Genomic DNA, 22,519 nt, shown 5'->3' with positions numbered 1-22,519 from the left:
TCTCGCCAGAAACAGATCAACGGTTTGATCACCAACGATATTTCGGAGTCTTGGAAGCGCGGCTCAGCTATCCCGCGGGATGGACATGACGTCGAGGTGGCACCGGTGGGTGCCGTGTTGTCTGATCACCAGCCAGACGGACAGGTGACCGTCACCACCGTGTCGACTGGTCCTCTCGAGTCGCTACTGAGGGACCGAGTACGCACGTATATACGATAAGCAGATGGTGTTTTCTGATAGCTCCCCTTTCGAATAAATGGTCTGGTCAAACACCCATTACGACGCCAGGCAGCGTCCACCGCTCTGCATCAATAACCACCCGCTTCACTGAATATCTCTATATATGCAGATTACACGTCAGATATCAGCAAGAAGGCGTCATCACTGCTCCTCTATCAAACACCATAGCGATCGCCCTCCAGGAGAGCGATCTACCAGAGTGTTCTGTCATTCTAATCTCTTCACATGGGCAATCCCCTTGATGACCACGTCAATCGTCCCTCTCCCCTTGCCCCTCTTCACAGTGCTCCTCTGGTGATTGTGGCGTATTCAGCCCATGTGGAAAACAAGGTAGGAAACAAGATCAAACGCAGCAATGTCGCCGTTGGCCATTCGTGATGTTTGTTGAAAGTGACCTGCTCCGTTCCTACCAATAGCGTGGTGCGTTTTAAAACACAGCGGTTGTTTTTTTTTTTTTTTTTTTTTTTTTTGGTTTCTGGATCTCGTTTTCTTCTATCAAGGGTCACCCGCGTCTGATGCGTGGCAGCAGCGCCTCATCCTCATTATCAAACTCTCCTATTATTCGGCGCCAGAGCTGAAGATCCCGCATGGTTTATTTATATTTTACAATACTCGGTCCTACGGAGTATTGCACGCCGTTGTTTTTCCTGGAACCCAGGCACGCACACGCCAGGCCAGCCAGCCAGCCCCGGAGCTAAGAGGGAAGCGAGAGTCCGACGTGCGATGACAGACAAACATCCGCAAAGTGGAGAACAAGAAACAAGATCAAATCTCCTTTTCTGGCGAATTTATGTACGAGTGCGAGTGCGAGGTGCGGATACGAGTACCTGGTACCTGGTACAGAGTCGCATCGCATCGGTTTCTGGAGGCTTCTGTAGCTGTAGGTACACATGAGTACGAGTACGAGTACGAGTCGTTGTGTACTGGTTGAGGCGGCTGGTGGGGTTTCCTCGGAGTGGTCGTATACCTACATACCTCCTGTCCTGTCCTGTACTGTAGTCTCGGAGGTGACGAGGAAGCTGATGGAGAGGGAGTACTGATACCTCGAGGCCGGGTGGTAGGTCACGATCGCCTCTACGAGTCCTCGGTACTCATACTCCAGTCCTACTTCGAGGTACTGTAACCTTTTTCGTTGCTCGACCTCCCAAAAAGGTAAAGGGGTCTGTCATCCTGGGACCCCAAAGAGTAGGTAAGCAAGCAAGGCATGTCATCATTGAAACGGCCTTTCCCGCACACGGCCCTTTTCTTTTTTGGAGAATACCTCTTGCACGGATCTTACAGGATGGAAGAAGCTCTAGAAGGAGGTACGAGAGCAAGTAGCGAGTACTTGTCTGCAGACAAATAAGCACTCCAAAAAGCCATCTGACAGCAAAACAACACCAGGTTTGAAGGCTCGCTTGTTGCCATCAATCTGGCGATGGGCTGACACGCTCACTCAAAATGGTCCGACTATCAATGGACTTGCGAAGTCGCGCTAATACACATGAAAGACATGACGCTGCGTATATGGTTCCGTTACTCGTTACTGCCTGCTCTTCCTCCTGTCGTCACCCATTTCTTTTCCCCCGCGATGCGAGCATGCTGGCTGGTGATGCAGTGTTTCTGTTGATGACCTCATGAGACGCAAAAGGAAGTTGAGGGCGGTCCAGATCAGTGATCCCCACTACCCAAGCAGCTCCTTGGTGATGACGGCTTCCATCTCCGCAGGCGTCCACCAGTCGCTGTCCGGCGACACGGCCGACTCGACAAACGCAAGCAGGCTCTCCCGGATCATCTCCCTTGTGGCGTCCGACAAGCGCACCTCGACGCTCAACAGGCGCGACAACAAGGCCATCTGGTCCTGGTCCGACCACCCCTTCATGTCCGGCGACATGCCGATCGCGTACAGCAGGTACGACGGCCCGCTGTCGAGCTCGACGTCGCACCGGTCGAACTTGCGCCGGATCGCCCAGTACTGGTAGGTCAGTTCCTCGGTGGACGCGCCCTGGAGGTCGAAGAGCACAATGTGCAGCAGCAGGATCGGCATGATTGGCCGCACGATATTGGGCACGTTCGCCGACAGCGTCCGGTAGGCCGGCGTGTCGGGCAGGAACAGATTCAGAGGGTGCAGCTCGCCCGGCGGGTGGCGTCTTCTGTGGACGGCCATGGTGTGGAAGCTCTGGTACGCGCCGATGAATTCGAGGGCACAGAACCGATCCCACTGAGCTTCAGTGAGGCCTGCCCCTACGACAGGTATGTTCTGTTGTTCCGTCTCGTTCAGGAGAGAGGATTTCAGGTGGACCGAAAACTGGGTCTTCATGGCAGAGATCTGTCCATTCGACAGCATGTCTTCCCTGTTTACAAGTTAGCGTGTTTTGATCCGGAGACCTGGTTCAGCTGGGCGTCTAAGAGTTCGGCTTGGGGTCCTGATGGCGAAAAACACTGCACCCTTTGGCTTACCATGTCATCTCCCACACCAGTGCAGGCGAGTAATGCGCAACGTCCCAGCCGTGTCGACGGTCCAGCGCCGCACGGAGACCACGGCAATGCAGATAGAAAGAGTTGCGCGCTTGCTCTTTCGTCGCGTCGGAGCTTTCTCGAATGACGGATTCAGTGGCGCAGATGCAGGCCATGGCCTGGAGGAGGCCATCGCTCGGACTGTCCGCCTCAGCCTCCAGCCTCGTGCGGAAGTTTTGTAGTGTTTTCAGATAGCATTTTTCCGCAAAGATCCTCTCCTCTCTTGTCGGCGTCTCGATCAACGCACGGCTCATCGCCGCAAAGTGGACGGCGACGGCCAACATCAGAGGATTTCCCTGCATCACGGGCCAATGCATGTCGCGGGGCGGAAACCACGTCTTTTGACGCCGTCTTCCCAGGTGAGGTATGCAGTCTCCCACGACTGTGAACTCCCGTCAGCTTATTCCAAGAACGAAGCAACCGGAAGTGTCCCTCATCGTACAGTGCGAGACCATGATGCCTTCAGTCCGGTCCAGATCAGCTGCCAATGTCTTGAAGGGATCGAAATGGCCCTGCAGAAGATTCTGTGCGTCTGCCAATGGGACCAACTGTTGTTCTGTCGACACCACAATGGCCGTTTCTTCACGTTTGCCATTCTTTGCCCGCTTCTGGCGCTGCTGCCCTGCCTTCCGGTTGCGCAGAACAAACGAGCGGATTTGGCCCGAATAGTGCGAACCCTGCCCGGGCAAAAATACAAAGTGGGCGTCGCCCATGGCTTCTCTGTCCAGGCGATTCTCTTGGAGGGGTGATGCCCCTGGAAAGTGACAGCCACTCGAGGAAATCGGTATAGAGTGATGAATGTAGAAGAAAGTTCACCCAGCTTATGAAGCAACCCTTCTCGTCGAGCAACGACCAACCCGGTCTTCCTGTTGTTGGAGAGCCTTGGTCGAATATACTGACACGACAGCAGCAGTATGTAAACCCCGCTTTCTGTAGTCGATTTTGGGGGGGATAGGGCGGGTGCCGGGGGATCCACAGGCAGAGGGAGCAGCGGGAGTCAGATCCCAGTCAGCAGAGCGAGAGTCGCGCCTAAAACAAAGAAAAGGACAGACCAGTCAATTCTGATTCAGTCATCAACCCCTTTAGCAGGGTGAATAGCGTGCTGTTGTTCTAGAATGCCTCGGTCGACGCGAAAGACGTAAGATCTTCAGGCCTGCCCTTGTGCTTGACTTTGCAGTCTTCCACCCAAGCAGCAAAGTATTCAAGGCTCAATAATGGGCCAAATCGTAAGAGACGAGTGAGCTTTCGTCCACCGATCCTGACCTGCGATCGGCGCTGGTAGGGAGATGCTCTTGCTCGAGGAGAGTCGAAGGATTTTGGAGCCTTGCTGGAACGAGTAGCATCATCAGCTCTTCGAGTTAGACGGTGCGCCGCGTATGTGCCTTTGTCAGCTTCAGTCGACCGCCTCTTTCCCTCTCACGGCATGGTCGAAGGAGTAGCAGGGGAAGAGCATGCCAATGGCCAGTAAGACACGTCAGCAACCAGCGTTGGACGGATGTGTCGAATCCTGTTCTTCTCCATGTTTCCCGTCCGCAGCCAGCTTCGCTTGAGAGCCCGTCTCGTCTCGGTTCGCTACGTTGAAGTTCTCGACATCGATCCGGGTTTCGCGAGTACAACAGAAAATGCCAACATGTAACAGACTTGGGGCAAGGACCGCAAATACTGGCATCATCGTCGAGCACCCCATGTTCCCGTTCGAGTTTTGACTATGGGTGTCGTCACATCCTGCTGAGTATTCGAGAGTCAAGTTGTGCATGACTGGACCTGTCGAGATTATATAACTTTTTCGTTTCTAAAGAAGTCGTCGTCGTGGTCGGAGATGATATGGTTGACCGTAAAGCCAAGACCTGAAGATGTCCATGTGACGATCCGTAGCGAAGCAAAGGGACGATCGGGGTCTCGGGCAGGTGGGCCAGACATCGTCGTCATAGAAGCCGAGAAGGTATTCATCGTCGTGAGCGGTAAAGGGCACCCGGGGGAGTGGCAGGGAGACTTGTCACCACCCTCAATGCATCCGCTTACGTTAGGAAGGACGGTGTGTTTTCCCCCGGATGACGGGCTGCTCAGGGCGCATGGAGGACCATCTCTGGAGATCTGGGATTCGGGTCCTAATATAATATCCTGGGTCGCTTGGGTCAGAGCCTACGGAGCCTTGGTTCCTCGTTCGGGGCCAATACGAAGTCATCAGGGCGTCTGTCCAATTTCCTATTCGGGGCAATCCTTTTGATGCCACTATTCCACATCGAGGCAATCCTTTTTGTCTCTACAAACATTGACTACTATTGTAAACCAATTTTACGATGATCGGGCTGTCCACGCAGTGATTGTACACTTGAGCCGGCAGTGTTGCTGACAATGAAAACGGAGCAAAAAAGAGATATAGACCCATGATGTTGGACCGAGATGGATTGTCCGTCAAAGGAGAATCCTCTTCTTTTGCCACCGCTACCAACCGCCATGTCGTCAACAACATCACATAAACAGCTGCGTCTAATGTGTCCTTCGACCGTGTCCTATCATCAACCCCACTACAATGGAAGGCTCTATCAGCAAGGTTCCACGAGCCCAGTGGTGTGGACTGGGCATGCTTCGAATCACGCCACATCGTCTCCGTCAACAAGCACACCAAGCACGACTTGGTCGAATAGTCCTCCCCTTGGCGACATGCACGCTTACAGAGAAGAGCAACTCTTTTGGGACGACGACTCAATGCCCGAATACCTGGTACGAGACCCTCCCAAGCCAGCAAGTTCGTAGCTAATTGTATGCATCCAGGACTTGACGACCTCCACATCTCACGGCAATCAAGTTTCGAGTCCCAGCGGGTGTGAATCTACAGCCTGGAGCACCATCTACAGCTCAACAACTTCGTACAGCCAACCGGACCAGAGTCCTCCAGTAGAGTTTGACGTGTCTTCCCTATATGGCGCGAAATCACGATCCCAGCAAGCCATCGACAAGCGCAAGTCGCAGAATCGGAAAGCGTGAGTCTAACTGCCCAACGCGGCTGTTGTTGGAAGGCCAACCTCTTCAATAATTGTGCTGACCCGCGTCCAGACAAAGAGCCTACCGTGCTCGCCGCGAAGCACAAGTCAAAAAGCTGATTGATGATCTCAACGCCCTGTTACAGCGCTGCGACCAGGACAGGATGGAACAGGAGCGTCTGCGCAGGTGCCTCGCCAAACTCCAGCGAGAAAACGAGGAGCTGAAACGACTGCTGAGGAGCGGGTAGGTTAATTGATTTTCGATGTTGGGCGGGGCTGGGTGGTGGCATCTTAGTTGTGCGCCGGATCATGGAGTCTTGTATAAGGCTCAAAAACGGGTGGGGGTATAGGACAACGGGAAAACGGGGAGAATGGTGTTGTCGGAGTTGAATTACCCTTGTAATCTAGCATTTGCGTTTGAACATGTAAGGCTATGCGGAACAAGCATCCTGTCATTAGGACTGGACATCGTAGACGAACTCTAGCGTCGCACGGCCGCTGCATGAAAAGTGTTTTGAAAACCACTAACGGACTTCACATAAGGAATGCAAATACAAGCGAGCTGCACACCATCCTGCAAGGGGCCGGAGAGCTCACGGATCCACTCCCAAAGTCTTCCAGTGGGAGGCCGGATGGGAGGTGATGACGCCGAAGTTTGTCCTTCTCCCGAATCGATCGAAAGCTTGCAGATGCCTTGCAACTAGATTTCTGGGTCTAAAATGACCTGCAGGATGGAATAATGAAATGGAGAGGGCAAGGGGGATACAGGCAAGCGCAATGCACGCCGTCTTCGGGAACCTATCCGTTGTCTCCACACGTTCGAGTTCGAGGATTGCCAGCCCCTATAGGGAAGAGAGGTGCATTTCTCGTAAGCTTGAGTTTTGGGCATCAACAGAAGGAGGCTGCATCGCCATGGGTTGTGTTGATAGCCCCATCGACAAGGCGTATCCAATGTGAGCTGGGGGACCAGTATTGGCTCCCTGGCCGATTCAGCGAGGACCCACAAAGACCAAAGCAATGGCACGCTGCAAATCATGCGTAGTCCAGCGATCTGGGGCGGGTCGTCTCTGTTTGTACCATGCATCTGTGGTGTAAGTCAGTGCACCAATGCAGCGGGTGCTCATGTCAGATAGCAGATCTTGACCAACGGTTGGCGCGAGCGGGTAGACTGGTCCGACCACGTTCTCGCTAAGCTCAGACCCCAGCGGCGCGGATTCGGAGATGGCGCCATCTCGGAGCAGAAGGAGGATATGTCCATCCGGGGTTGACTGTTGGCCGTTATCAACACAGGCCTGTCTGTGTTTGTAGGCGTTTGAATCTGCTCACGCATAGAAGACCTCCCAGCTCGCCGCTCACTAGAGTCGAATTACTGCGCAGGAAGACGCTTGTCAGTCCTTGCGACGCCTCCCAGTTGTCTGGAGAAAGGCGATTTGACCACGTCACTGGATCACTGGTGGCAATGTCTCGTGTAGTCAGTGATATGGGATGGGCCAGTCCCCCAGAATGGCTGTCCACAGCGGAGAGCCATAGCGACAAGGTATTTCACGCTGCTCCTCCAAAAAGCTGGTTATATGGCCTTTTTGTTGACACGAAGTCTTCAAGTCAGGGATCCTATCGTTGTCAGACTGTCTTTGGGGCATTCTTCACTCATACATGGTTGTTGATGGCACGTTCAAAGTCACCTTTCAACTCACTGTAGACTCGACCTGCACCACGGACGTGGCTTCTGCTGATGGTCCGCGATGGGTTCCAAGTATCGGGAGACTGAGGTGCTGCTTGTTCTGTTGTTACTTGTACCTGTAGATGGCGCTGATCAAGCCAATCAGATGGTGCCACTGATGCTAATGAGAGCAGGTCACGTGCTATAACAACAAAATAATGCCAAGCCTTGGGTATCGGTATACTTACTGTATTCACACGTAGCTGACAAAGCTCTTGTACTAAGATGCCACTAGTACCTCGTGTTCTATACCATATTGACACCTCGTGCACCTCGTACTCGGGACTTTATCCAAAAAGGAGAATGCTCCCTGCTCACTGCTCGCACCCAGCCGTCATTGCTATACCTAGTATCGCTAAGGCTCAAACTTGTGGTAGCTGACGCATCGGGACTCCGACGCGAGATTTCCTGGTTTAACAACTTTTAACACTCAAAACCAGCAAGCGTACATAACGAGAGAGGACTTTTTATCTTGAAACGCCATCGATCAACCATCATCCGCACCTGGTAATCAGGCTCCTCACCACTGCTGTACCTATAGAGTCAACTCTCTCCGCCTTGAAAAGCCCCAATTTGAAATATCCAAAACTAAAACCACAACTACAACGACCACCACAAAACCCAGACTTCCCTAGACGCCAACACACCTTTCAACGAGGACCTTGAAAACCATGCCCATCTCACAGTCCCCCTACCTGCCTAGAATCATAGGCGGCTTCGGCGTCATGGCCGTCGGGCTGGGAATCAACGCAGTGTTCAACCCGCGCGGGGCGATCGCGCTGTTCCAGTTCCCGCACCCGGGGGCGCGGGCCAACACGATCGAAGAGACACCCGAGGGCCACCTGGTCGAGAGCGTCATGATGCTCGAGGGCGCGCGCACCGTCGCGTTGGGCACCTCGCTGATCGCGACATCGTACTTTGGCAGCCGCAAGGCCCTGGCCGTCATGGTGTGGACCAGCACGCTCGTCGCCGTGACGGACGGCTTCATCAGTCGTCGGCAGATCGGTGGCGGGGAGTGGAATCACTGGATGTTTGTGCCCGTCGGGGCCGTCATTGGGGGTTTGTTGAGTGGGTTTGCCGATTAGCTGGGCTGGGGTGGATCGTGCTGCACTGTACTAGCCCGGGTCGCTGGCTCGTTTGCCTCCATGGCTCTGTATCTATACAACAAACAGCTGTTCGAGGAGAAGAGAGTGTCTATGCCTTTCCGGTCGGAAGGGGCTTTTTTTCAAATAGATGATCTGGGGTTTCTGACGACAGCTGATCTCCACTCTTAACTCTTACCGGTCAAGAAAACTTCGTGACATCTTGTAGACCCGGTATAATAGATGGAAGATAATTGCTACTCTTGTTATCGCCCACATCTACTTCATCGCTATATATGGACCCTGCTTGAATCAAGACAATTGGAAAGCTGGTGGTGCCGGAAACTTGGTAAATGAATGGATACGTACGAGTTACACCTTATATAGGCGCTCTCTAAGAAGTAAACCCCGTACATTCGGAAATCTAGTTTCGCTGTCCGAACCAGATACAACCTTTCTGCGGAATGAGGTGGTTGGAACCCTGCGAATTACCTCTGGGCGTAGTCCTAACTCACCAACACGCCGTGATCCCTGCTCCTCGCTCGGCACCGCGGCAGGGCGGTTTTCAAGCCTCTCTCAAGGCTTGATATAACTTCGGAACTCCACTTCGGATCTCTTATGAGTAGGACGAAGCATCTTCCTCCTCCTCCCCGAAGGATCTGATTTGAGCTGAGCTAGGCCGGGGTGAGACGCTTCTGATCGACTCGGAGTGGTTGGACTCGTAGGTTCTTGATCTGCTTCTCCACGGCGGTCCAGTCCAGACCACAGCTCGCGCTGCTGTTCTCTATATACCTGCAGGTAGTGAGTGCCAAGATGAAGCTCGCCCGCTTTGTTGTCAGACAAGAGATGTCTTGGCGACTCACCCCGAGCGTGCCGCTTTTATAACGACTCACCCTCACGTCACCCTTCGCGCTCACCTCGCTCACCTTCACACTCACCCTTCATCCCCGACCGCATGCAGCGCCAGCCAGGAGCCAAAATTGGCGGCGCGCCGCCCGTTCCCTCCTCTACGCCTGTTTCGACTTTCGACCTCTTTCTGGTCCCCCTCCCTCGTTCGGACAGCGACTCTCCCTCCCTGAGGATGGAGTACAAAACCCGCTTCCTGCCCTCTCGGGCTGGCAGCTTTCCTCCTCCTCCTCCTCCTCCTCCTCCTCCTCCAGCAGAATGCGAGCTTCCTCGTACGGCGATCCTACCATTGTCGTCATTACGACCCTCCCACCACGAGTTCATACTCTTGTCACTTCCGCCACCGCCATGGGCCCGCTGAGCCAACAGGAGCTCACGGCAGACGAACTGCTGCTTGCTCGTGCTGAAGCCAACGGTTACCAGCGAGGAGCACACAGAGAGGCCGATGAAGTTTCTGGCCGAGACAAGCATGTCGCGAAGACGAAGAAGAACCAAGATGCTACCCTCCGACGCTATGTCCTGTAAGAGCTGCCCTTTCTTGCCTTCACGCTCTCCCTCCCTTTCACAGCTACCGCCGCCTAAGTTCTGACGCGGTACCTAGGTGGCGTCTTAGTGCCATGAGAAATGAAAACGCCCAGAAAGGGCTGTCCCCTCCCGATGAAGAGATGGCCCGCCGTCAGTATCTAGGGCAAAATGTGACTGCCCCCGATCTTGCGACCGTCAAAGACTTCATCCGGTTCTACATCGCTACAAGTAAGCCCCAGCTTGACAAGGAGGAAAAGAGACCGACTGCCGACTCGATCAACATCGCGGCGGAATGGTTCTTCGCCGGCTTTACTCGCGTCACAGGAACCGATACCGATAAAGACGAACGGAGCGAAGTATACAATGTGAGATTGAGTCTCCTTTCAATGTCAGGAATCTACGGGATAGACTGACTGACACATCTCCTCAGTGGGTTCGACAGACCTTGACCCGCGAAGGGATTGTCGTGAACAAACACCGGCCGAAACACAATTTCACCGACCGCGATCTTAATCGCGTCCTTCTGACCCTGTGGACGCGAGACGATCTCATCTTCATCCCCGAGCGATATCGAGTTCAGGTGACCTTCATCATACACGTGTATGCTGGACCGGGGCCCGAATCGGCGCTTTCTTCACCGATGGCCTCCGATATAAGGTGCGATCATCCGCAGCTTGTCGCCCATTCTCAAACCTGACGTCTACTAGGATGTCACGCTTGTCTTACAGCGTGTGAGCGGTCGCAGCTGGAGACTGATCTACAAGGTCGACCAGCGGTGGGTGAAAAATAACCGTGATCCCGAGAATATAGTGTAAGTCGTTCCCTTTCGCTTCGTACTCCATTAATTATTACGTTTCTCCCCAAGCGCTAACGGTCAGGTTCTTTTAGCTTCGGTGCAGCGGCGAAGGACCATGAAAGGCTCTTTTACAATGACGCCGGTTTCCTTCTCGCCATGGCTATCGCTGATAACGCCCTCTTCGGATATGAGTCTCTGGAGGATGTGCGGGCGCAGGAGATCTCGCCGGGTAAAGATGAGCTAGTCCTTAGATTCAAGGATTCAGCCTTGGAACGACCGATTCTTCGGAAGTGCACAAAAACCGGCGGTGTGACTGACGACCCCATGCCCAAAAGTTCATTCACCGCCATCCTCAAGAGCACCTTGACCAATGCCGGCTACCTCTGTGGCCCGTCGATCCACGCGATATGGCGGCAACTCGGTAAAGAGGTTGACAGTAAGTTAGTTCCGCTTTGTGCGCACGAGCTGGTGGGCAAGGTCGTGCAAGTTTAGCGACTCTGACCGATCTCCCTGGACCCTTAGACTTGATGCGCTTCAGCTAACCCTCCACGTCTCAGAACGGTATACTGCTGTACAACGCTCGCAACACCTAACGCAAGCCGACGAACGAGTCTTTGGCCAGAGTTACGTGGCCAACTGTTCCTCCGTCGATGGCCAGGCGGCTTTCCGAAACGAAAAGAGCGACCATCGTCATATCGAGTATTTCCAAAGCATGGAAAAGTTTCACGAGGAAGGCCTCCCTGATAAGCTCCCCTCGCATCTCGATGATGGTATATACCGCGATCCAGAGCTCCGGGAGCTTGAGAAAGAGATGCAAACACTCGTACAACCCGAGGGCGGCAGTATTGCTCGCAGTCGGCCTAAGCAACAGTACGCCAACCGCCTCAAAAAGTTAAAGAAGCAAGCGCTGCGCCAGTACCAGGAAAACTGGATTCGAGAACGTCGAGATTGGAAGATTCTGACTCGAGGGAAAGCGGCAGCACAGGACAAGTCGAAGACCGACTTCGTCCAGAGCCTCTGTCTGTTGATTCCGGAACGAGGGCGCCTCGCTCAGTAAATGGCGGCCGACCATGCCTTGGAGCCGGCCGAGATGTGGCAGGCCCTGCAGGACCTCTACACTCTCTGCGTGCAAGATTTCACCGTCCTGTACCTCCCGAAGTCCCGCCCCGTCGACGGTACCTGTCCCGTCAAGTGCTGCCAGCTTCGAATGGACAGGTAAGTGCTCTCCCACCTGGGCTCGCATGCGTATAGATGTATAGACTAACGGAAGCAGCCTGCCTAAACAGCAGCGTAATCAACATATCCAAAATTGTGTGCGTTGGGAGATGGCACACCGCCTCGGCCGCCTCCAGTCAGACATCCATTACTGCTATCAGTGTTTCGAGTGGGTCATCGGAGAAAAGTGGGAGCCGCATTGTCAAGAACACCTCGCAGCGCCGACATCTAAGCGATGTGGAACCGTCACCTACTGCCACACGTTGGTACGGCCGGGCTATTGTCCATTGTGTCCCGGTGAGCCCGGGTTGCTCGCGTCCCAGCAACTCAAACCCTGGTCCCGAGATCATAAATTGTGGTGCCACATCGATGACAAGCACCTTGTAGATCGCCGTTGGCCCCTGGTATGTCGCCTGTGCGACGTACCCCTCAAAGACGCGGAGGCATTTCAAAGTCATTTCGCCGACGAACACGGGCTCAGCCGTACCCGTCCCGTGAAACCAGCCATATCGGCGGCCCTCGACTCGCACGATGAGAAGATGCCGCTCGACAAAGAGGCGCCGGGTGCCGGTCAAAGTCGCAAGCGCAAATCCTCGACCGATACTAAACCTTTCGAGTGGATGCCGCCCCAGGCCTTCGACGGCGCATCTACGTCTCCAGGGGATCCATCGCTACACCGTCCTCAAAAACGACCACGCTATAGCCCCCCAGCTATCCGCCCCTCGATTTTGTCCGTAGATGAGGACTACTCTCGTTCTCGGTCCGTCCACCACAACGCGGACTCGGTCATGCTTGCTCCCTGTTATACACCGAGCACCGAGGATGACGAGCCATGTACTGACCTCGATTTTGATCTATTGCTATCCCGTCGCACAACCCTCGGCGACGCGATCGACCCCGTGCCGGGAGACATTGATGACGACATCATGTTTGATCAGTATTTACGCGTACCTTCGCCCTCGCCCTCGCCCTCGCCCTCGCCCTCGCCTTCCGCGCCAACTTCAGCGGATGACGCTGCAAGTAAATTGAGCGGCACAACGTTGGTTAATACTGTACGCTACCAGCGTAGTGGCAGCGGAGAGCCGTCTAGAGAGTCATCCGCGGAGCTCTCCAGACTGGAACTCCGAATTCCAGATCCGGGACACGCGCCAGAGAAAGGGGAGGCTGCATATCAAAAAGACATTAACCAATTGAATGGCGGCACGCGTATTCGATTGCGAGTCAGTCAGCCAAGAATCACGCTCCGCCTTAAACCGCCGGCTACGGTGAGCACCGGAATTAAGGAAAAGAGAGGAGAGAAGAGAAAGACAACAAAGCGAGGATTGAACAGGCGAGGGGGAAGAAGGGTATTGAAGACCGAGAAGGCAAGGAAGGGAAAGAGATGAAGTCGAAGGTAACGATAACTGGGTCAGAGTGGGTTATTTGTTGCTACTTGTTCTTTTGTTTATCGGCACTGATGTCTGTACAGTGTAAGCACCACGCTGGCTGGTCCGCTCCCCAGGCGATCGGAATATCTTAGCGAGAATTTGATTTGCATATATCGTGTTTCGTGCTTCCTCGATTCTCCACCAATCTGTTCTAACGCGGCCTGATAATGCCTGCTTGGATGAGTGCAGGGATTGCTCGAGTTTCCGTCCATTCAGTGCACTTTATCATTGGTGGTTTGGGCTCGCCGGGGGCATAGAACGTGCCATTAGGTTTCACCTGCTCCGTTCGATTGGTAGCAGGGTTATATTTCTTCTGTTTTGGCGGTGCTGGCTGCTGTCGACAGATCTGATCAAATGCGGCCGGATACTTGGATGCATCCACTGTTCCGAGTAATTCTTTGTTGTGGAAGGTTTGGGAATCTTCAGGCTTCTTGGCCTTCTTAGCTTGGTATTGCATGCCAGAAACGAGGTCTCCCGCGACGTGATGAATGGTGCCATCACTGTTGGTGGTATTCTTGACAAATAGCACGGTGTGATAACGTGGACCCGGCATGTCTGGATCCGGAACGGCCAGCGTGTATCGGACTTTGTAAACTTCAAGCGGCATTGTCCTCGTAACAATTTTGAGATACAATAATGTGAGAATCGGCGTCGAAATTGAACCAGAGCATTTATGGTGAGTTTACTTGTACGAATAATATATACACACCTACCTATACCATATATAAGCGCGCGCGAAGTGGGCGGTCGATGGGCACTATCAGGTGTTTTAGGCAGGTTTCTGATTGTGCTCGGTTCGTCATCCCAGGCTAGAGAAAAGAACTTTCCGGGGCTAAACATAGCGAAGAACAAACCTCATTCCGACCTGTTGTGTCAGATGAGGCTTCTATGGAGGGCGCAACTGGTACACAGGAATACACAGGAAGAGGCGCCAGACCTCGATATCAACCAGAGTTGAGCGCAGCGGCTCCCTTGCCCTTTGGCTGGGCTACTCCGTAGTGTCTGGGACGTCGGTTGAAGGGTCGGCCAAACAATGTGGCCGGACGGCAGCGCGAAGTGCAGATTGTTGTGACTCAATGGAGGAACATGGTGAATTCTGCTAGGTCCTGGGGACCGTCTGACTATATACCTTCGAGTAATTTACAGGGCCCTACCGGCGCTAGTCCGAAGGCCTTCGGCCGAAGACTACCGAGTAGCGTGACGGTCATTACATGTCCTTGGCATCCCTGCCAGTCACATTGTGGAATGCCCGAAATCACGTGCCTAGGTGGTACAACGCTACTCGAGTGTTTTGACACCCCAAAAGCTGCGGGCAGCGTCCTGTTTCACGGACTGGTTGTGAATGATAGCATCTTGCCCTTCTCACACCATTAGATGGAAGCCAACACAAAATTTCCTTTCCTCCGAAGTTCGAATGACCTACCTGGACCCCTGCCTACTTCGAGTCAGATCCGAGAGTCGCCAACTATCATCCATGGAGTCGATCCTTACGCAGATAAAAGGGTGTTGATCGTTGGACCTTACGTGGTCAAGTACGGGAAAGGAGTCAGTCTATTAGAAGGACAAAACTTACTTTTCGTCGAGGAGAACTTCCCCAAAGTCCCGGCTCCGAAGCTCTACGCGATGTGGCGTGATGCCGAAGAAGTTTTCCTTGTCATGGAACTGATCCAAGGCCAAACACTAGATACGCTTTGGCCAACTCTTGGAGATGAAGACAAAGTTATCATTCTCAACAAGCTTCGAGACATATTTGAATCACTTCACAGTTCCCCCGGCCAGGGTTTCTTTGGTAGCGTCCTGAAGGGGCCTATTCCGTATCACTTATTTTGGGATTCAGATGGTGATCCGACGATAACGGGGCCGTTCGAGGCTGCGAGCGACATGATCTATGGACTGGCTAAGAGATCAAGAGCGAATTCAGCCCTCAACCACAAAGATCCCTATCTCGCAGAATTCTTTGAAAGGAACCTCGCCCCGGCCCTCGATGACCGCTTCGCGACCTTTTGTCACTCGGATGTACAACGGAAGAATATCATCATTGAAAATCTGCCCACCCATGTTACTGGGATTGAGAATGTCCGGGTAGTCCTCTTGGACTGGGAAGTTGCTGGCTGGTATCCGAGCTATTGGGAGTACGTGGCAGCATTCATAGCATTCATATGGGATGACGACTGGCCAAAAAGAGTGGAAGACTTCCTTCCGGTAAATGTGGCGGCAGCAGCAATGTTCAAATTGATCCATCAAGATCTATGGTTCTGAAGTGGCTAGGACTCCGTTTGCCATTGCTCTAAAGTGCGCGTGCTGGAGGTGCTGGGCGGTTGTTAACGGGGCTGCTCAAATGTGCGAGATGTTATAAATGCTGGTTCCTGGGAATCGCCATGATACCTAGTTCCAGTGCTTCTACCCACATTTTGCGCGGTGGTTTCTTTAGGATGGTATTCTTCTTTTCGGGGGCCAAGGCACTACCGACACCGTTATGTTTGAGGACTTTATTGAACAGCCCCTCTACCACTGTGGAAGGCTCCCCGCGCAGAAGGCGACCCTGGTCATGGACAATGCGTCTCTTATCTTAATGAGCGAATCCGGCGAATGTGCGATACGGCAGGCGTCAAGCTTTTGTCCTTGCCGCCAAGCCCGCACCCGCTTCCTATTGAAGAGCTTTTGACCGAATCAAACGCGTTCATCAAGAAGAACTAACTTAGAATGTATACGAGTAGAACCCTGGACCGGGCTTGAGACTGTTTCTCGAATTGTGTGTGGACGTGGTGTGAAGAAAGGCAGAGAATGCGCAAGGTCAGTTCCCAACATCTGCTTCAGTAGCCAACCTGGTTGAAACTCGTTAGTGGACTAAAATGCTTGGCGGCCAGGCAACAGCTAATCAGGAGTCGGTCGCTTTCAACTACGAAGCAGCTTCTTCAAAGCCATGAGCGAGCCATTGGACTGGTGGAGACTTAACCGGTGTGCTTTAATTAGAACGGTGACGGGGCAACATCTGCCAGGCAGCAGACTATACCGTTCGGCAGGTCAGTGAATGCGGATGATGCGACCGTTGAAGTAAGGGTCACGTGCTACGCGCTAGGTGTCTTCCACAGCCCGAATGGGAACAGTAGGCCAAGCTGAGTGGCCCCGTGATAAGCCTAGAAGTGGTTAATCATGCCGACAAACCGGCCTTCGGCATTAGTGTACATAACAGAGCTGGCTGGCTGGCTGTAAGCAGCCTCACTGAGGAGCCTCAACTTCTGGCCCAGATTGTGCCCTGCTCAGCCTACGCAGGCATCCTTTCTGTGGAGAAAAGTTTTCAGTAAGCCTCATACCATGACGCTTCTTGACTTGTACGCTGTGCACTGCGTTTTACTCTTGGAGTAAGCATACTTCCACTCTCAACTGGCTAAATTATTACCTGAATCGTTAGACGTCCGACTCCTTCCATCTATTAGAACTCAAATTCCAGGAACAAGAGCAGGGTGATGGCTCGCATTGACGAAGAACGTGTTGAGGATGGGAACTTCCACCACGACCCAGTCGACTACTCCGCCAATCCTCCGTACGTTCGGGTTGTGAGCGTTTTGGCCGATCTTTCACTTCACACTCAATACATTCAATGTGATCTACAACACGTCCAGATCACGTCAAATTATACTGCAGTTTCGTACAGATGGGGAAACGAGAGCCCTACTCACCCCATTCTGATAAAAGGAAAGCTTCTCAACGTCCGGGACAATTTATGGATCTTTCTCAACGACGCTCGAATAACTCCTCGACCAAGAAAGGAATGGTTCTGGATCGATGCAATTTCAATCCATCGAGAAAATAAGAAAGAGCGAAACCATCAAGTCCTACAGATGGGCCAGATATTTCGACGAGCACAAGGAGTCGCTTTTTGGCTTGGTAGAGACCCCAACGATGGATTTCGGATAGTCTTCGACGTCATTATCACCCTCCGGGCTAGAGGTTTCCTGGGACCCAGATACGGTAAACGACAACTAAACGTATCGCAAGAAGAGTCTATCCGTGATTGTGATTCTCGAGGTATAGACCCTCAATCCTTCGGGCTCGTATTTCCCGATCAAAATACCCGAGAGCAGTTCTGGGAGGCTGTCTTTACCATATGTGCGAATGAATATTGGTCTAGAGCTTGGATCGTTCAAGAAGTCATTATGGCACGACAAGTCGTCCTTTTATTCGAGACCTTCGATATCCTCTGGACAGATTTCTCAGACTTATTGATATTTCTTCTGGGCACACCACCATCGACACAGGAGATCTCCCCAGGGTTACGGCCCTCAGTTGAACAGATCAAAAGGGATATTCGCCAGACAAAGGCCTTTTGGTTTTGCAATCAACGAGGGAATTTGAAAAATGAGTTCGACTTGGAAAGCAGTTACTGGAAGAGGCTCAGTGACCGGCAGATTGGGCGTCCTCTAAACAAAGGCCGTACAGTGCCTTATCAAACCTTGGAAGAGCTCGTCACTATCCATAGGTCATCACATTGTGCAGATCTTCGCGACCGTGTGCACAGCCTCATATCACTTGCTATGGACGGTGCAGGTTTTACTGTTGATGTCTCTCAGAGTTTGAGTGAGTTGCTCTATTACACCTTAATGTACTGCAACTCTGCCCGGTTCTTAGAATTTGCGGAAGTTCTCCGGAAGGCACTCAATCTCACCCTTACAGAACTCGAAAGATACAACAACACACTCAGCAAGAATTGGCAGCTTCGTAACCGAGGAGAACACCCAATACGCTGGGAGGTCAAAAATTGTACCTTTTTTTGTGAGTCCGGCCGGAGCTTCTGCGGGGGTTGTGATAGACCGCTTGAGATTGAGCCTCCAATTCGGAGAGTTTGCTGTCTCCAGCAGCGTGGGTTAGCCGGATTACATTTGTTCTTCTCTTGGAGCACTCTTGGGAATCACATTTTTGAGGGCTTTACCCGAGTCTCGCGGTTAGACCTTGTAAGAAGCAAAGGAGATCAACCTGAAATGGTTTGGACCATTGGATTGGAAGATACCCGCTTATACGATGAGGAATACAGCAAGGCCGAGCTGTGGCTATCGCCGCAGGGATTTGGAGAACTGCTACGCATGCGTCCACAAAAGGCAGAGGAGATGATGAATCTTTAGATATGCGATCGTCACATCGAACCAGACCCTTCTGATTTGTCCATATTCCGGACAAGCCGTCGTCCCCATTTGATCCTTGATATTTAAGAAAGAGTTCCTAGTTTTGGAACAAAGGTGGCGACTTGACGACAAGCAGGGAGAGTATGTCGATAATCTGCCAGTTCCTTTGCTCGTTGTGAGTGTCAACGCGTGATCCGGTCCCAGGGCCTTTTCATATCCAGCCAGTGCTCGCTGATACATCTTCTCCGCCTCACCCAGCTTGCCTTGGTCAAGATGTAGTACACCGAGATTGTTGACCGTGAGGAGTGTCGACGTGTGATCCGCTCCCAGTGCCTTCTCGTTGGAACGCCGAGCTCAAGCTGGCGAAAGGAGAGCAAATATCATCGCTAATTGAGCCTTCGGCGGAACCTCTCTCAACCCTGATTTGGTGTACCTGTTGACTGCATGTTGGTCTGGATGTCGGAGAGTTCTGGGTACGCATGGTGTGACGCAGCAACTTGCTGTTCGTCGATCCTAGGCAGTATAGGGAGGATTGCTCGGTAGACGAAACTTGATAGCACCGACAGACTGCAAACTGAAGGAGGAGATGAAGAGACTGTCACGCATGCAACAGATAGAGGAGGAATTGGACAGGTTGAAGGCCGCAACAAGTGAGGTGGAAGAGAGTGACCCCGAAAGCGACTTTTTTGAGTCACGAGGAAGAGGGCCAGGTGATCACAGCAGTCAACGCCACATTGAGGTCACTGGGTACGATTACCACAGTGATCTTGGTTTCAGGATTACGGTGACAGACAGTTCGCTGTGAAGCTTGCCGCGTCTCAGACGTCGTGCGTCGTAAGCATCATGTAGCTTTGAGACCAGCATCAGATAGTGTAATCCGCCTCCCAAACTTCTGCGTATTGAGCTTGGCATAAAAAAAATGTTCGGCATACTTTCCCTTTGAAGGCCCTGCCGTTCGGGAGCTAGTCTAAACGATCTGAGGTTGGTCAATTCCTGCGAATGCGGACTCCTTACTTTCCTCATGCATTTGCTATGCCCGTGATGCTCCCCCTTCTGCGCGGGAATATCACATACGATGAGGCCAGACACAGAGAGACAAACATCCTTCTCCATCTAACATATCCTAAAGCGTAACTCGAATTCTACAACTTCATCAACCATCGCCAAAAGTTAATCCAGGAACGAGTCGCTCATCATCTTGGCTTACCCTCTCCTTCGGTGTGTCGCGTCGCACCCTGGACTGAGTAGATGAGTGGAAGCTATAATTTAATGCGTTCCGGTGACTATTACCGACGTGACTACTGCCGACTTGAAACGAGTCCTCATTTGATTTCCGTTGCCTTACCGTGTCGGTGATAAAGTACACCCCGGAAATTGTGATGAAAAGCTTCGGTGTGAAGCTGCAACCTATGCATGGATGCATGACGAATGTCCAGACGTGCGCATCCCTCATCTCTATGGATTTGCACTTTTAAATGGACAATGTGTATGTCACTCTTACCTCGGGCGCAGAATAAAAGAGCTAACCGGCTTCCATTAGTTTACCGTAGTTGAGCACCGCCCTCTTCTTGTCCGCTTATATCACTACCTTTAAAGTCAGTTCTTGTCTTGCCTTGGCCGTCGTGTCCCTTCAAATCTGATTCCTCATCGAAGCAGCCTATCGAATGAGTTGGGCGGATACCTAGTCATTGAATATATCGACCAGGAACAAGGGCAAATGCCGTTAAAGACCTGGGAGACCGGTCGGACGGATGATCGACTCGCGAAAGGGATACTCGATGTCGCTGCCGACGTCGGTTGACCTTCCGTTCTAGGTCGGAAGTTTGAGGCTGTGCTTGAGCATGTGATATTTTTGCAAACACTCCGTGCCCCCCGTCAGGAGAAAAGCCACAAGTGAGCCCCGTACAGAAAGTGGCATCATTTAATGGTAAATGTGGCTTGCTTGAAGTACCAACTTCCATCTTAGCTATTTCTGTTAAAGCTCATCGTCATCTCCTCTGCTGGAAAAGCTTAGTAGGCGTATCACGCCAAGCCCAGTGTAGGCGCCAGGACATGCTGTTGTAGGCTGCAGAGAGGCGGCAGTGCCAGCCTCGCCAGCTATCCGTAGGCCTGGGCAATGCCAAGGGGTCACATGCGTCACGTGGTGCCCAGGGCTACTACAACGGCGCTGAGCAGATCCTATCAATTTCTTAACTTTGTGAATCCTTCTGCAACCAGTCGTCGCAGTCAACGACCGTCCAAGCTGTCTCGGACAATAATCCTAGCAGCAAGGGCATGAACCTCTACGGTGCATCTGCAGCACGCCGCCAGAAGTCTCCGCAAATCCACTCCTGCGTTTATCCTCGCACGGCGGAAAACTTGCGTCCCATCCATGTAACCTCGTTCCCCCTGGGCGAGCAACTCGGCCGCGATAACTCCGAAGGACCAAATGTCGACTGCGTTGGTGTGGGCCAGTTCCTGCTTCCAGAACTAGATCCTCTCCTCTCCTCTCGACTCTTTCCACCACGGCGCACAAGGTACTCGATACTTCACTCTTTCGGCATCGTTCATCGCGACCTCAAGTTTGGTAATATTCTCGTTGTCCAACTCGATCCACTACGTGTGGTCATTACTGATTTTGGCCACGCTACGACCTTTACAAACTCCAAGGACCACATGAAAGGCACAATCAGCTACCTCCCTCCTGAAATAATCGAGCTGAAAGAAAGGTCGAAGGACCCGAAGCGTACCCCACCAGACCCAGCCTTACGTTGGTCGTGCAAGTCCGATGTCTACAGCTATGGCTTAGTCGGATGGGCTTTGCGTCATGGATATTTCAAGCGTCCAGTAGACGGTATCGACAGGATCGTGCACAAAGGTCTTCTAGCAACTCTTCAAAATTCCAGGACAGCCGCAGATGAAGTTTTGGAAGATATGCTGGCATGGGATTCCGACTCGAGACTAGAAATGTGCGGGGTCCTGCTGAAACCATGCTGGTCCGGGCCCGAAACACCGTGCATTGAGAAAAAAAGATTTTTCCCCTCATAATGAACGATTCGCTCGGATATACAACTTGCAGGAGAGGCGGTCTCCGATCCCTTCAGAGACGTAGTCTCTACGTCAGGCAATCGGTTGCTCAGCGAGGACAATCTCGGTCTCAATCATTTATCATTTCTGCTATTGTGTTTGCTTCCAGTTAGTCAAGATCTTCATCTTCAAATTATGCCATTCTTTCCTGTTGACGGATGTAATGAAAAAGTTCCAATCACCGGGGTTGGTCTTTCCCCCGTTCTTTATTCTCCCTTTGGATGGGTGCATACACACGTTTTCAATTGCGGCTTCCCCTTTAACATACACTCAAAATAATTGGGACCCATAATCCGGATCCACTGATAACGGCAATAACTTGTTCTTTTTTGGTTCGCACGTGACATTATGCTGCTGCCTAATTTCGGAACTATTTTGATAGTATTGAAAGTTCCAAACTGAAATGCATGTCTAGTCTCTCCATTTAATCCTTCGTACAACGGGTTTTTGGGATCATGACAAAAAGGGCCTAAGAAGCTTTGTTATCTGCTGCTCTCTAGAATTATTTGAACAGGATTTCCTTGAATTCATCGCCACTGATGGCTAGTCATGATGCTAGAGTTGAACTCGGTGGATCTGAGGAAAACAGGAGGTCGATGAACCACAGCCTCTGCCCAGTATGCACAAATATGCTCAATCGTCCTAATGAGTGTGCCATCAAAACGGGAGATAACATTTGCTATCGGAACCGCGCAGTCGACGACATCGAAGTCTCTTCGAAGATTGGCTGTAAAATTTGTCAATTGTTCCACAATGCAATTTCATACCTTTTGGAAACTAGGCCATGGCTAAAAGAAGATGGTGTGTCTTGCTTCCTTCATTGGAACAATGAAACTTGCAGATTCGAAGATATGTGGCTTTCTTTGGCATCAATATGTATAAAACTATTTTCCGAGGAAGGTATGATCCAATCTCCCCATCTCTTGTGATGATTTTGAATAC

The 22,519-nt window shown here is 52.1% G+C and overlaps 8 protein-coding genes across 8 annotated transcripts; 6 read left to right on the top strand and 2 right to left on the bottom strand.

Annotated features, from left to right (window-relative positions):
• Nucleotides 1-1,903: 1,903 nt before the first annotated feature.
• On the bottom strand, nt 1,904-3,449 carry AYO21_03007 (hypothetical protein; the record flags this gene model as incomplete). The annotated part of the gene is made up of 3 exons (XM_022652982.1): nt 1,904-2,573; nt 2,680-3,118; nt 3,179-3,449. The coding sequence occupies 3 exons, from the start codon at nt 3,447-3,449 to the stop codon at nt 1,904-1,906; spliced, it is 1,380 nt and encodes a 459-aa protein (XP_022514676.1).
• A 1,744-nt stretch (nt 3,450-5,193) lies between these two features.
• On the top strand, nt 5,194-5,968 carry AYO21_03006 (hypothetical protein; the record flags this gene model as incomplete). The annotated part of the gene is made up of 3 exons (XM_022652981.1): nt 5,194-5,460; nt 5,512-5,720; nt 5,794-5,968. 3 exons carry the CDS (start codon nt 5,194-5,196, stop codon nt 5,966-5,968), a joined length of 651 nt encoding a protein of 216 aa, XP_022514675.1.
• A 2,143-nt stretch (nt 5,969-8,111) lies between these two features.
• Nucleotides 8,112-8,525, top strand: AYO21_03005 (hypothetical protein; the record flags this gene model as incomplete). The annotated part of the gene is made up of 1 exon (XM_022652980.1): nt 8,112-8,525. One exon carries the CDS (start codon nt 8,112-8,114, stop codon nt 8,523-8,525), a length of 414 nt encoding a protein of 137 aa, XP_022514674.1.
• A 1,161-nt stretch (nt 8,526-9,686) lies between these two features.
• AYO21_03004 (AdoMet-dependent rRNA methyltransferase SPB1) lies at nt 9,687-11,806 on the top strand (the record flags this gene model as incomplete). The annotated part of the gene is made up of 6 exons (XM_022652979.1): nt 9,687-9,949; nt 10,030-10,318; nt 10,384-10,533; nt 10,661-10,764; nt 10,842-11,185; nt 11,307-11,806. 6 exons carry the CDS (start codon nt 9,687-9,689, stop codon nt 11,804-11,806), a joined length of 1,650 nt encoding a protein of 549 aa, XP_022514673.1.
• Nucleotides 11,807-11,839: 33 nt separating this feature from the next.
• AYO21_03003 (hypothetical protein) lies at nt 11,840-13,483 on the top strand (the record flags this gene model as incomplete). Its single annotated transcript, XM_022652978.1, has 4 exons — nt 11,840-11,964; nt 12,023-13,229; nt 13,295-13,357; nt 13,433-13,483. The coding sequence occupies 4 exons, from the start codon at nt 11,840-11,842 to the stop codon at nt 13,481-13,483; spliced, it is 1,446 nt and encodes a 481-aa protein (XP_022514672.1).
• Nucleotides 13,484-13,542: 59 nt separating this feature from the next.
• Nucleotides 13,543-13,998, bottom strand: AYO21_03002 (hypothetical protein; the record flags this gene model as incomplete). Its single annotated transcript, XM_022652977.1, has 1 exon — nt 13,543-13,998. The coding sequence occupies one exon, from the start codon at nt 13,996-13,998 to the stop codon at nt 13,543-13,545; it is 456 nt and encodes a 151-aa protein (XP_022514671.1).
• Nucleotides 13,999-14,765: 767 nt separating this feature from the next.
• Nucleotides 14,766-15,650, top strand: AYO21_03001 (hypothetical protein; the record flags this gene model as incomplete). Its single annotated transcript, XM_022652976.1, has 1 exon — nt 14,766-15,650. One exon carries the CDS (start codon nt 14,766-14,768, stop codon nt 15,648-15,650), a length of 885 nt encoding a protein of 294 aa, XP_022514670.1.
• A 1,208-nt stretch (nt 15,651-16,858) lies between these two features.
• Nucleotides 16,859-21,538, top strand: AYO21_03000 (hypothetical protein; the record flags this gene model as incomplete). Its single annotated transcript, XM_022652975.1, has 3 exons — nt 16,859-17,969; nt 18,021-18,142; nt 20,738-21,538. 3 exons carry the CDS (start codon nt 16,859-16,861, stop codon nt 21,536-21,538), a joined length of 2,034 nt encoding a protein of 677 aa, XP_022514669.1.
• Nucleotides 21,539-22,519: the final 981 nt, after the last annotated feature.

This window comes from Fonsecaea monophora (genome assembly GCF_001642475.1).
Source record: "Fonsecaea monophora strain CBS 269.37 chromosome Unknown Scaff14, whole genome shotgun sequence".
Lineage (NCBI taxonomy): Eukaryota > Fungi > Ascomycota > Eurotiomycetes > Chaetothyriales > Herpotrichiellaceae > Fonsecaea > Fonsecaea monophora.
The sequence above is the reverse complement of the archived record's forward strand: the minus strand, read 5'-3'. Positions and strand labels throughout refer to the sequence as shown.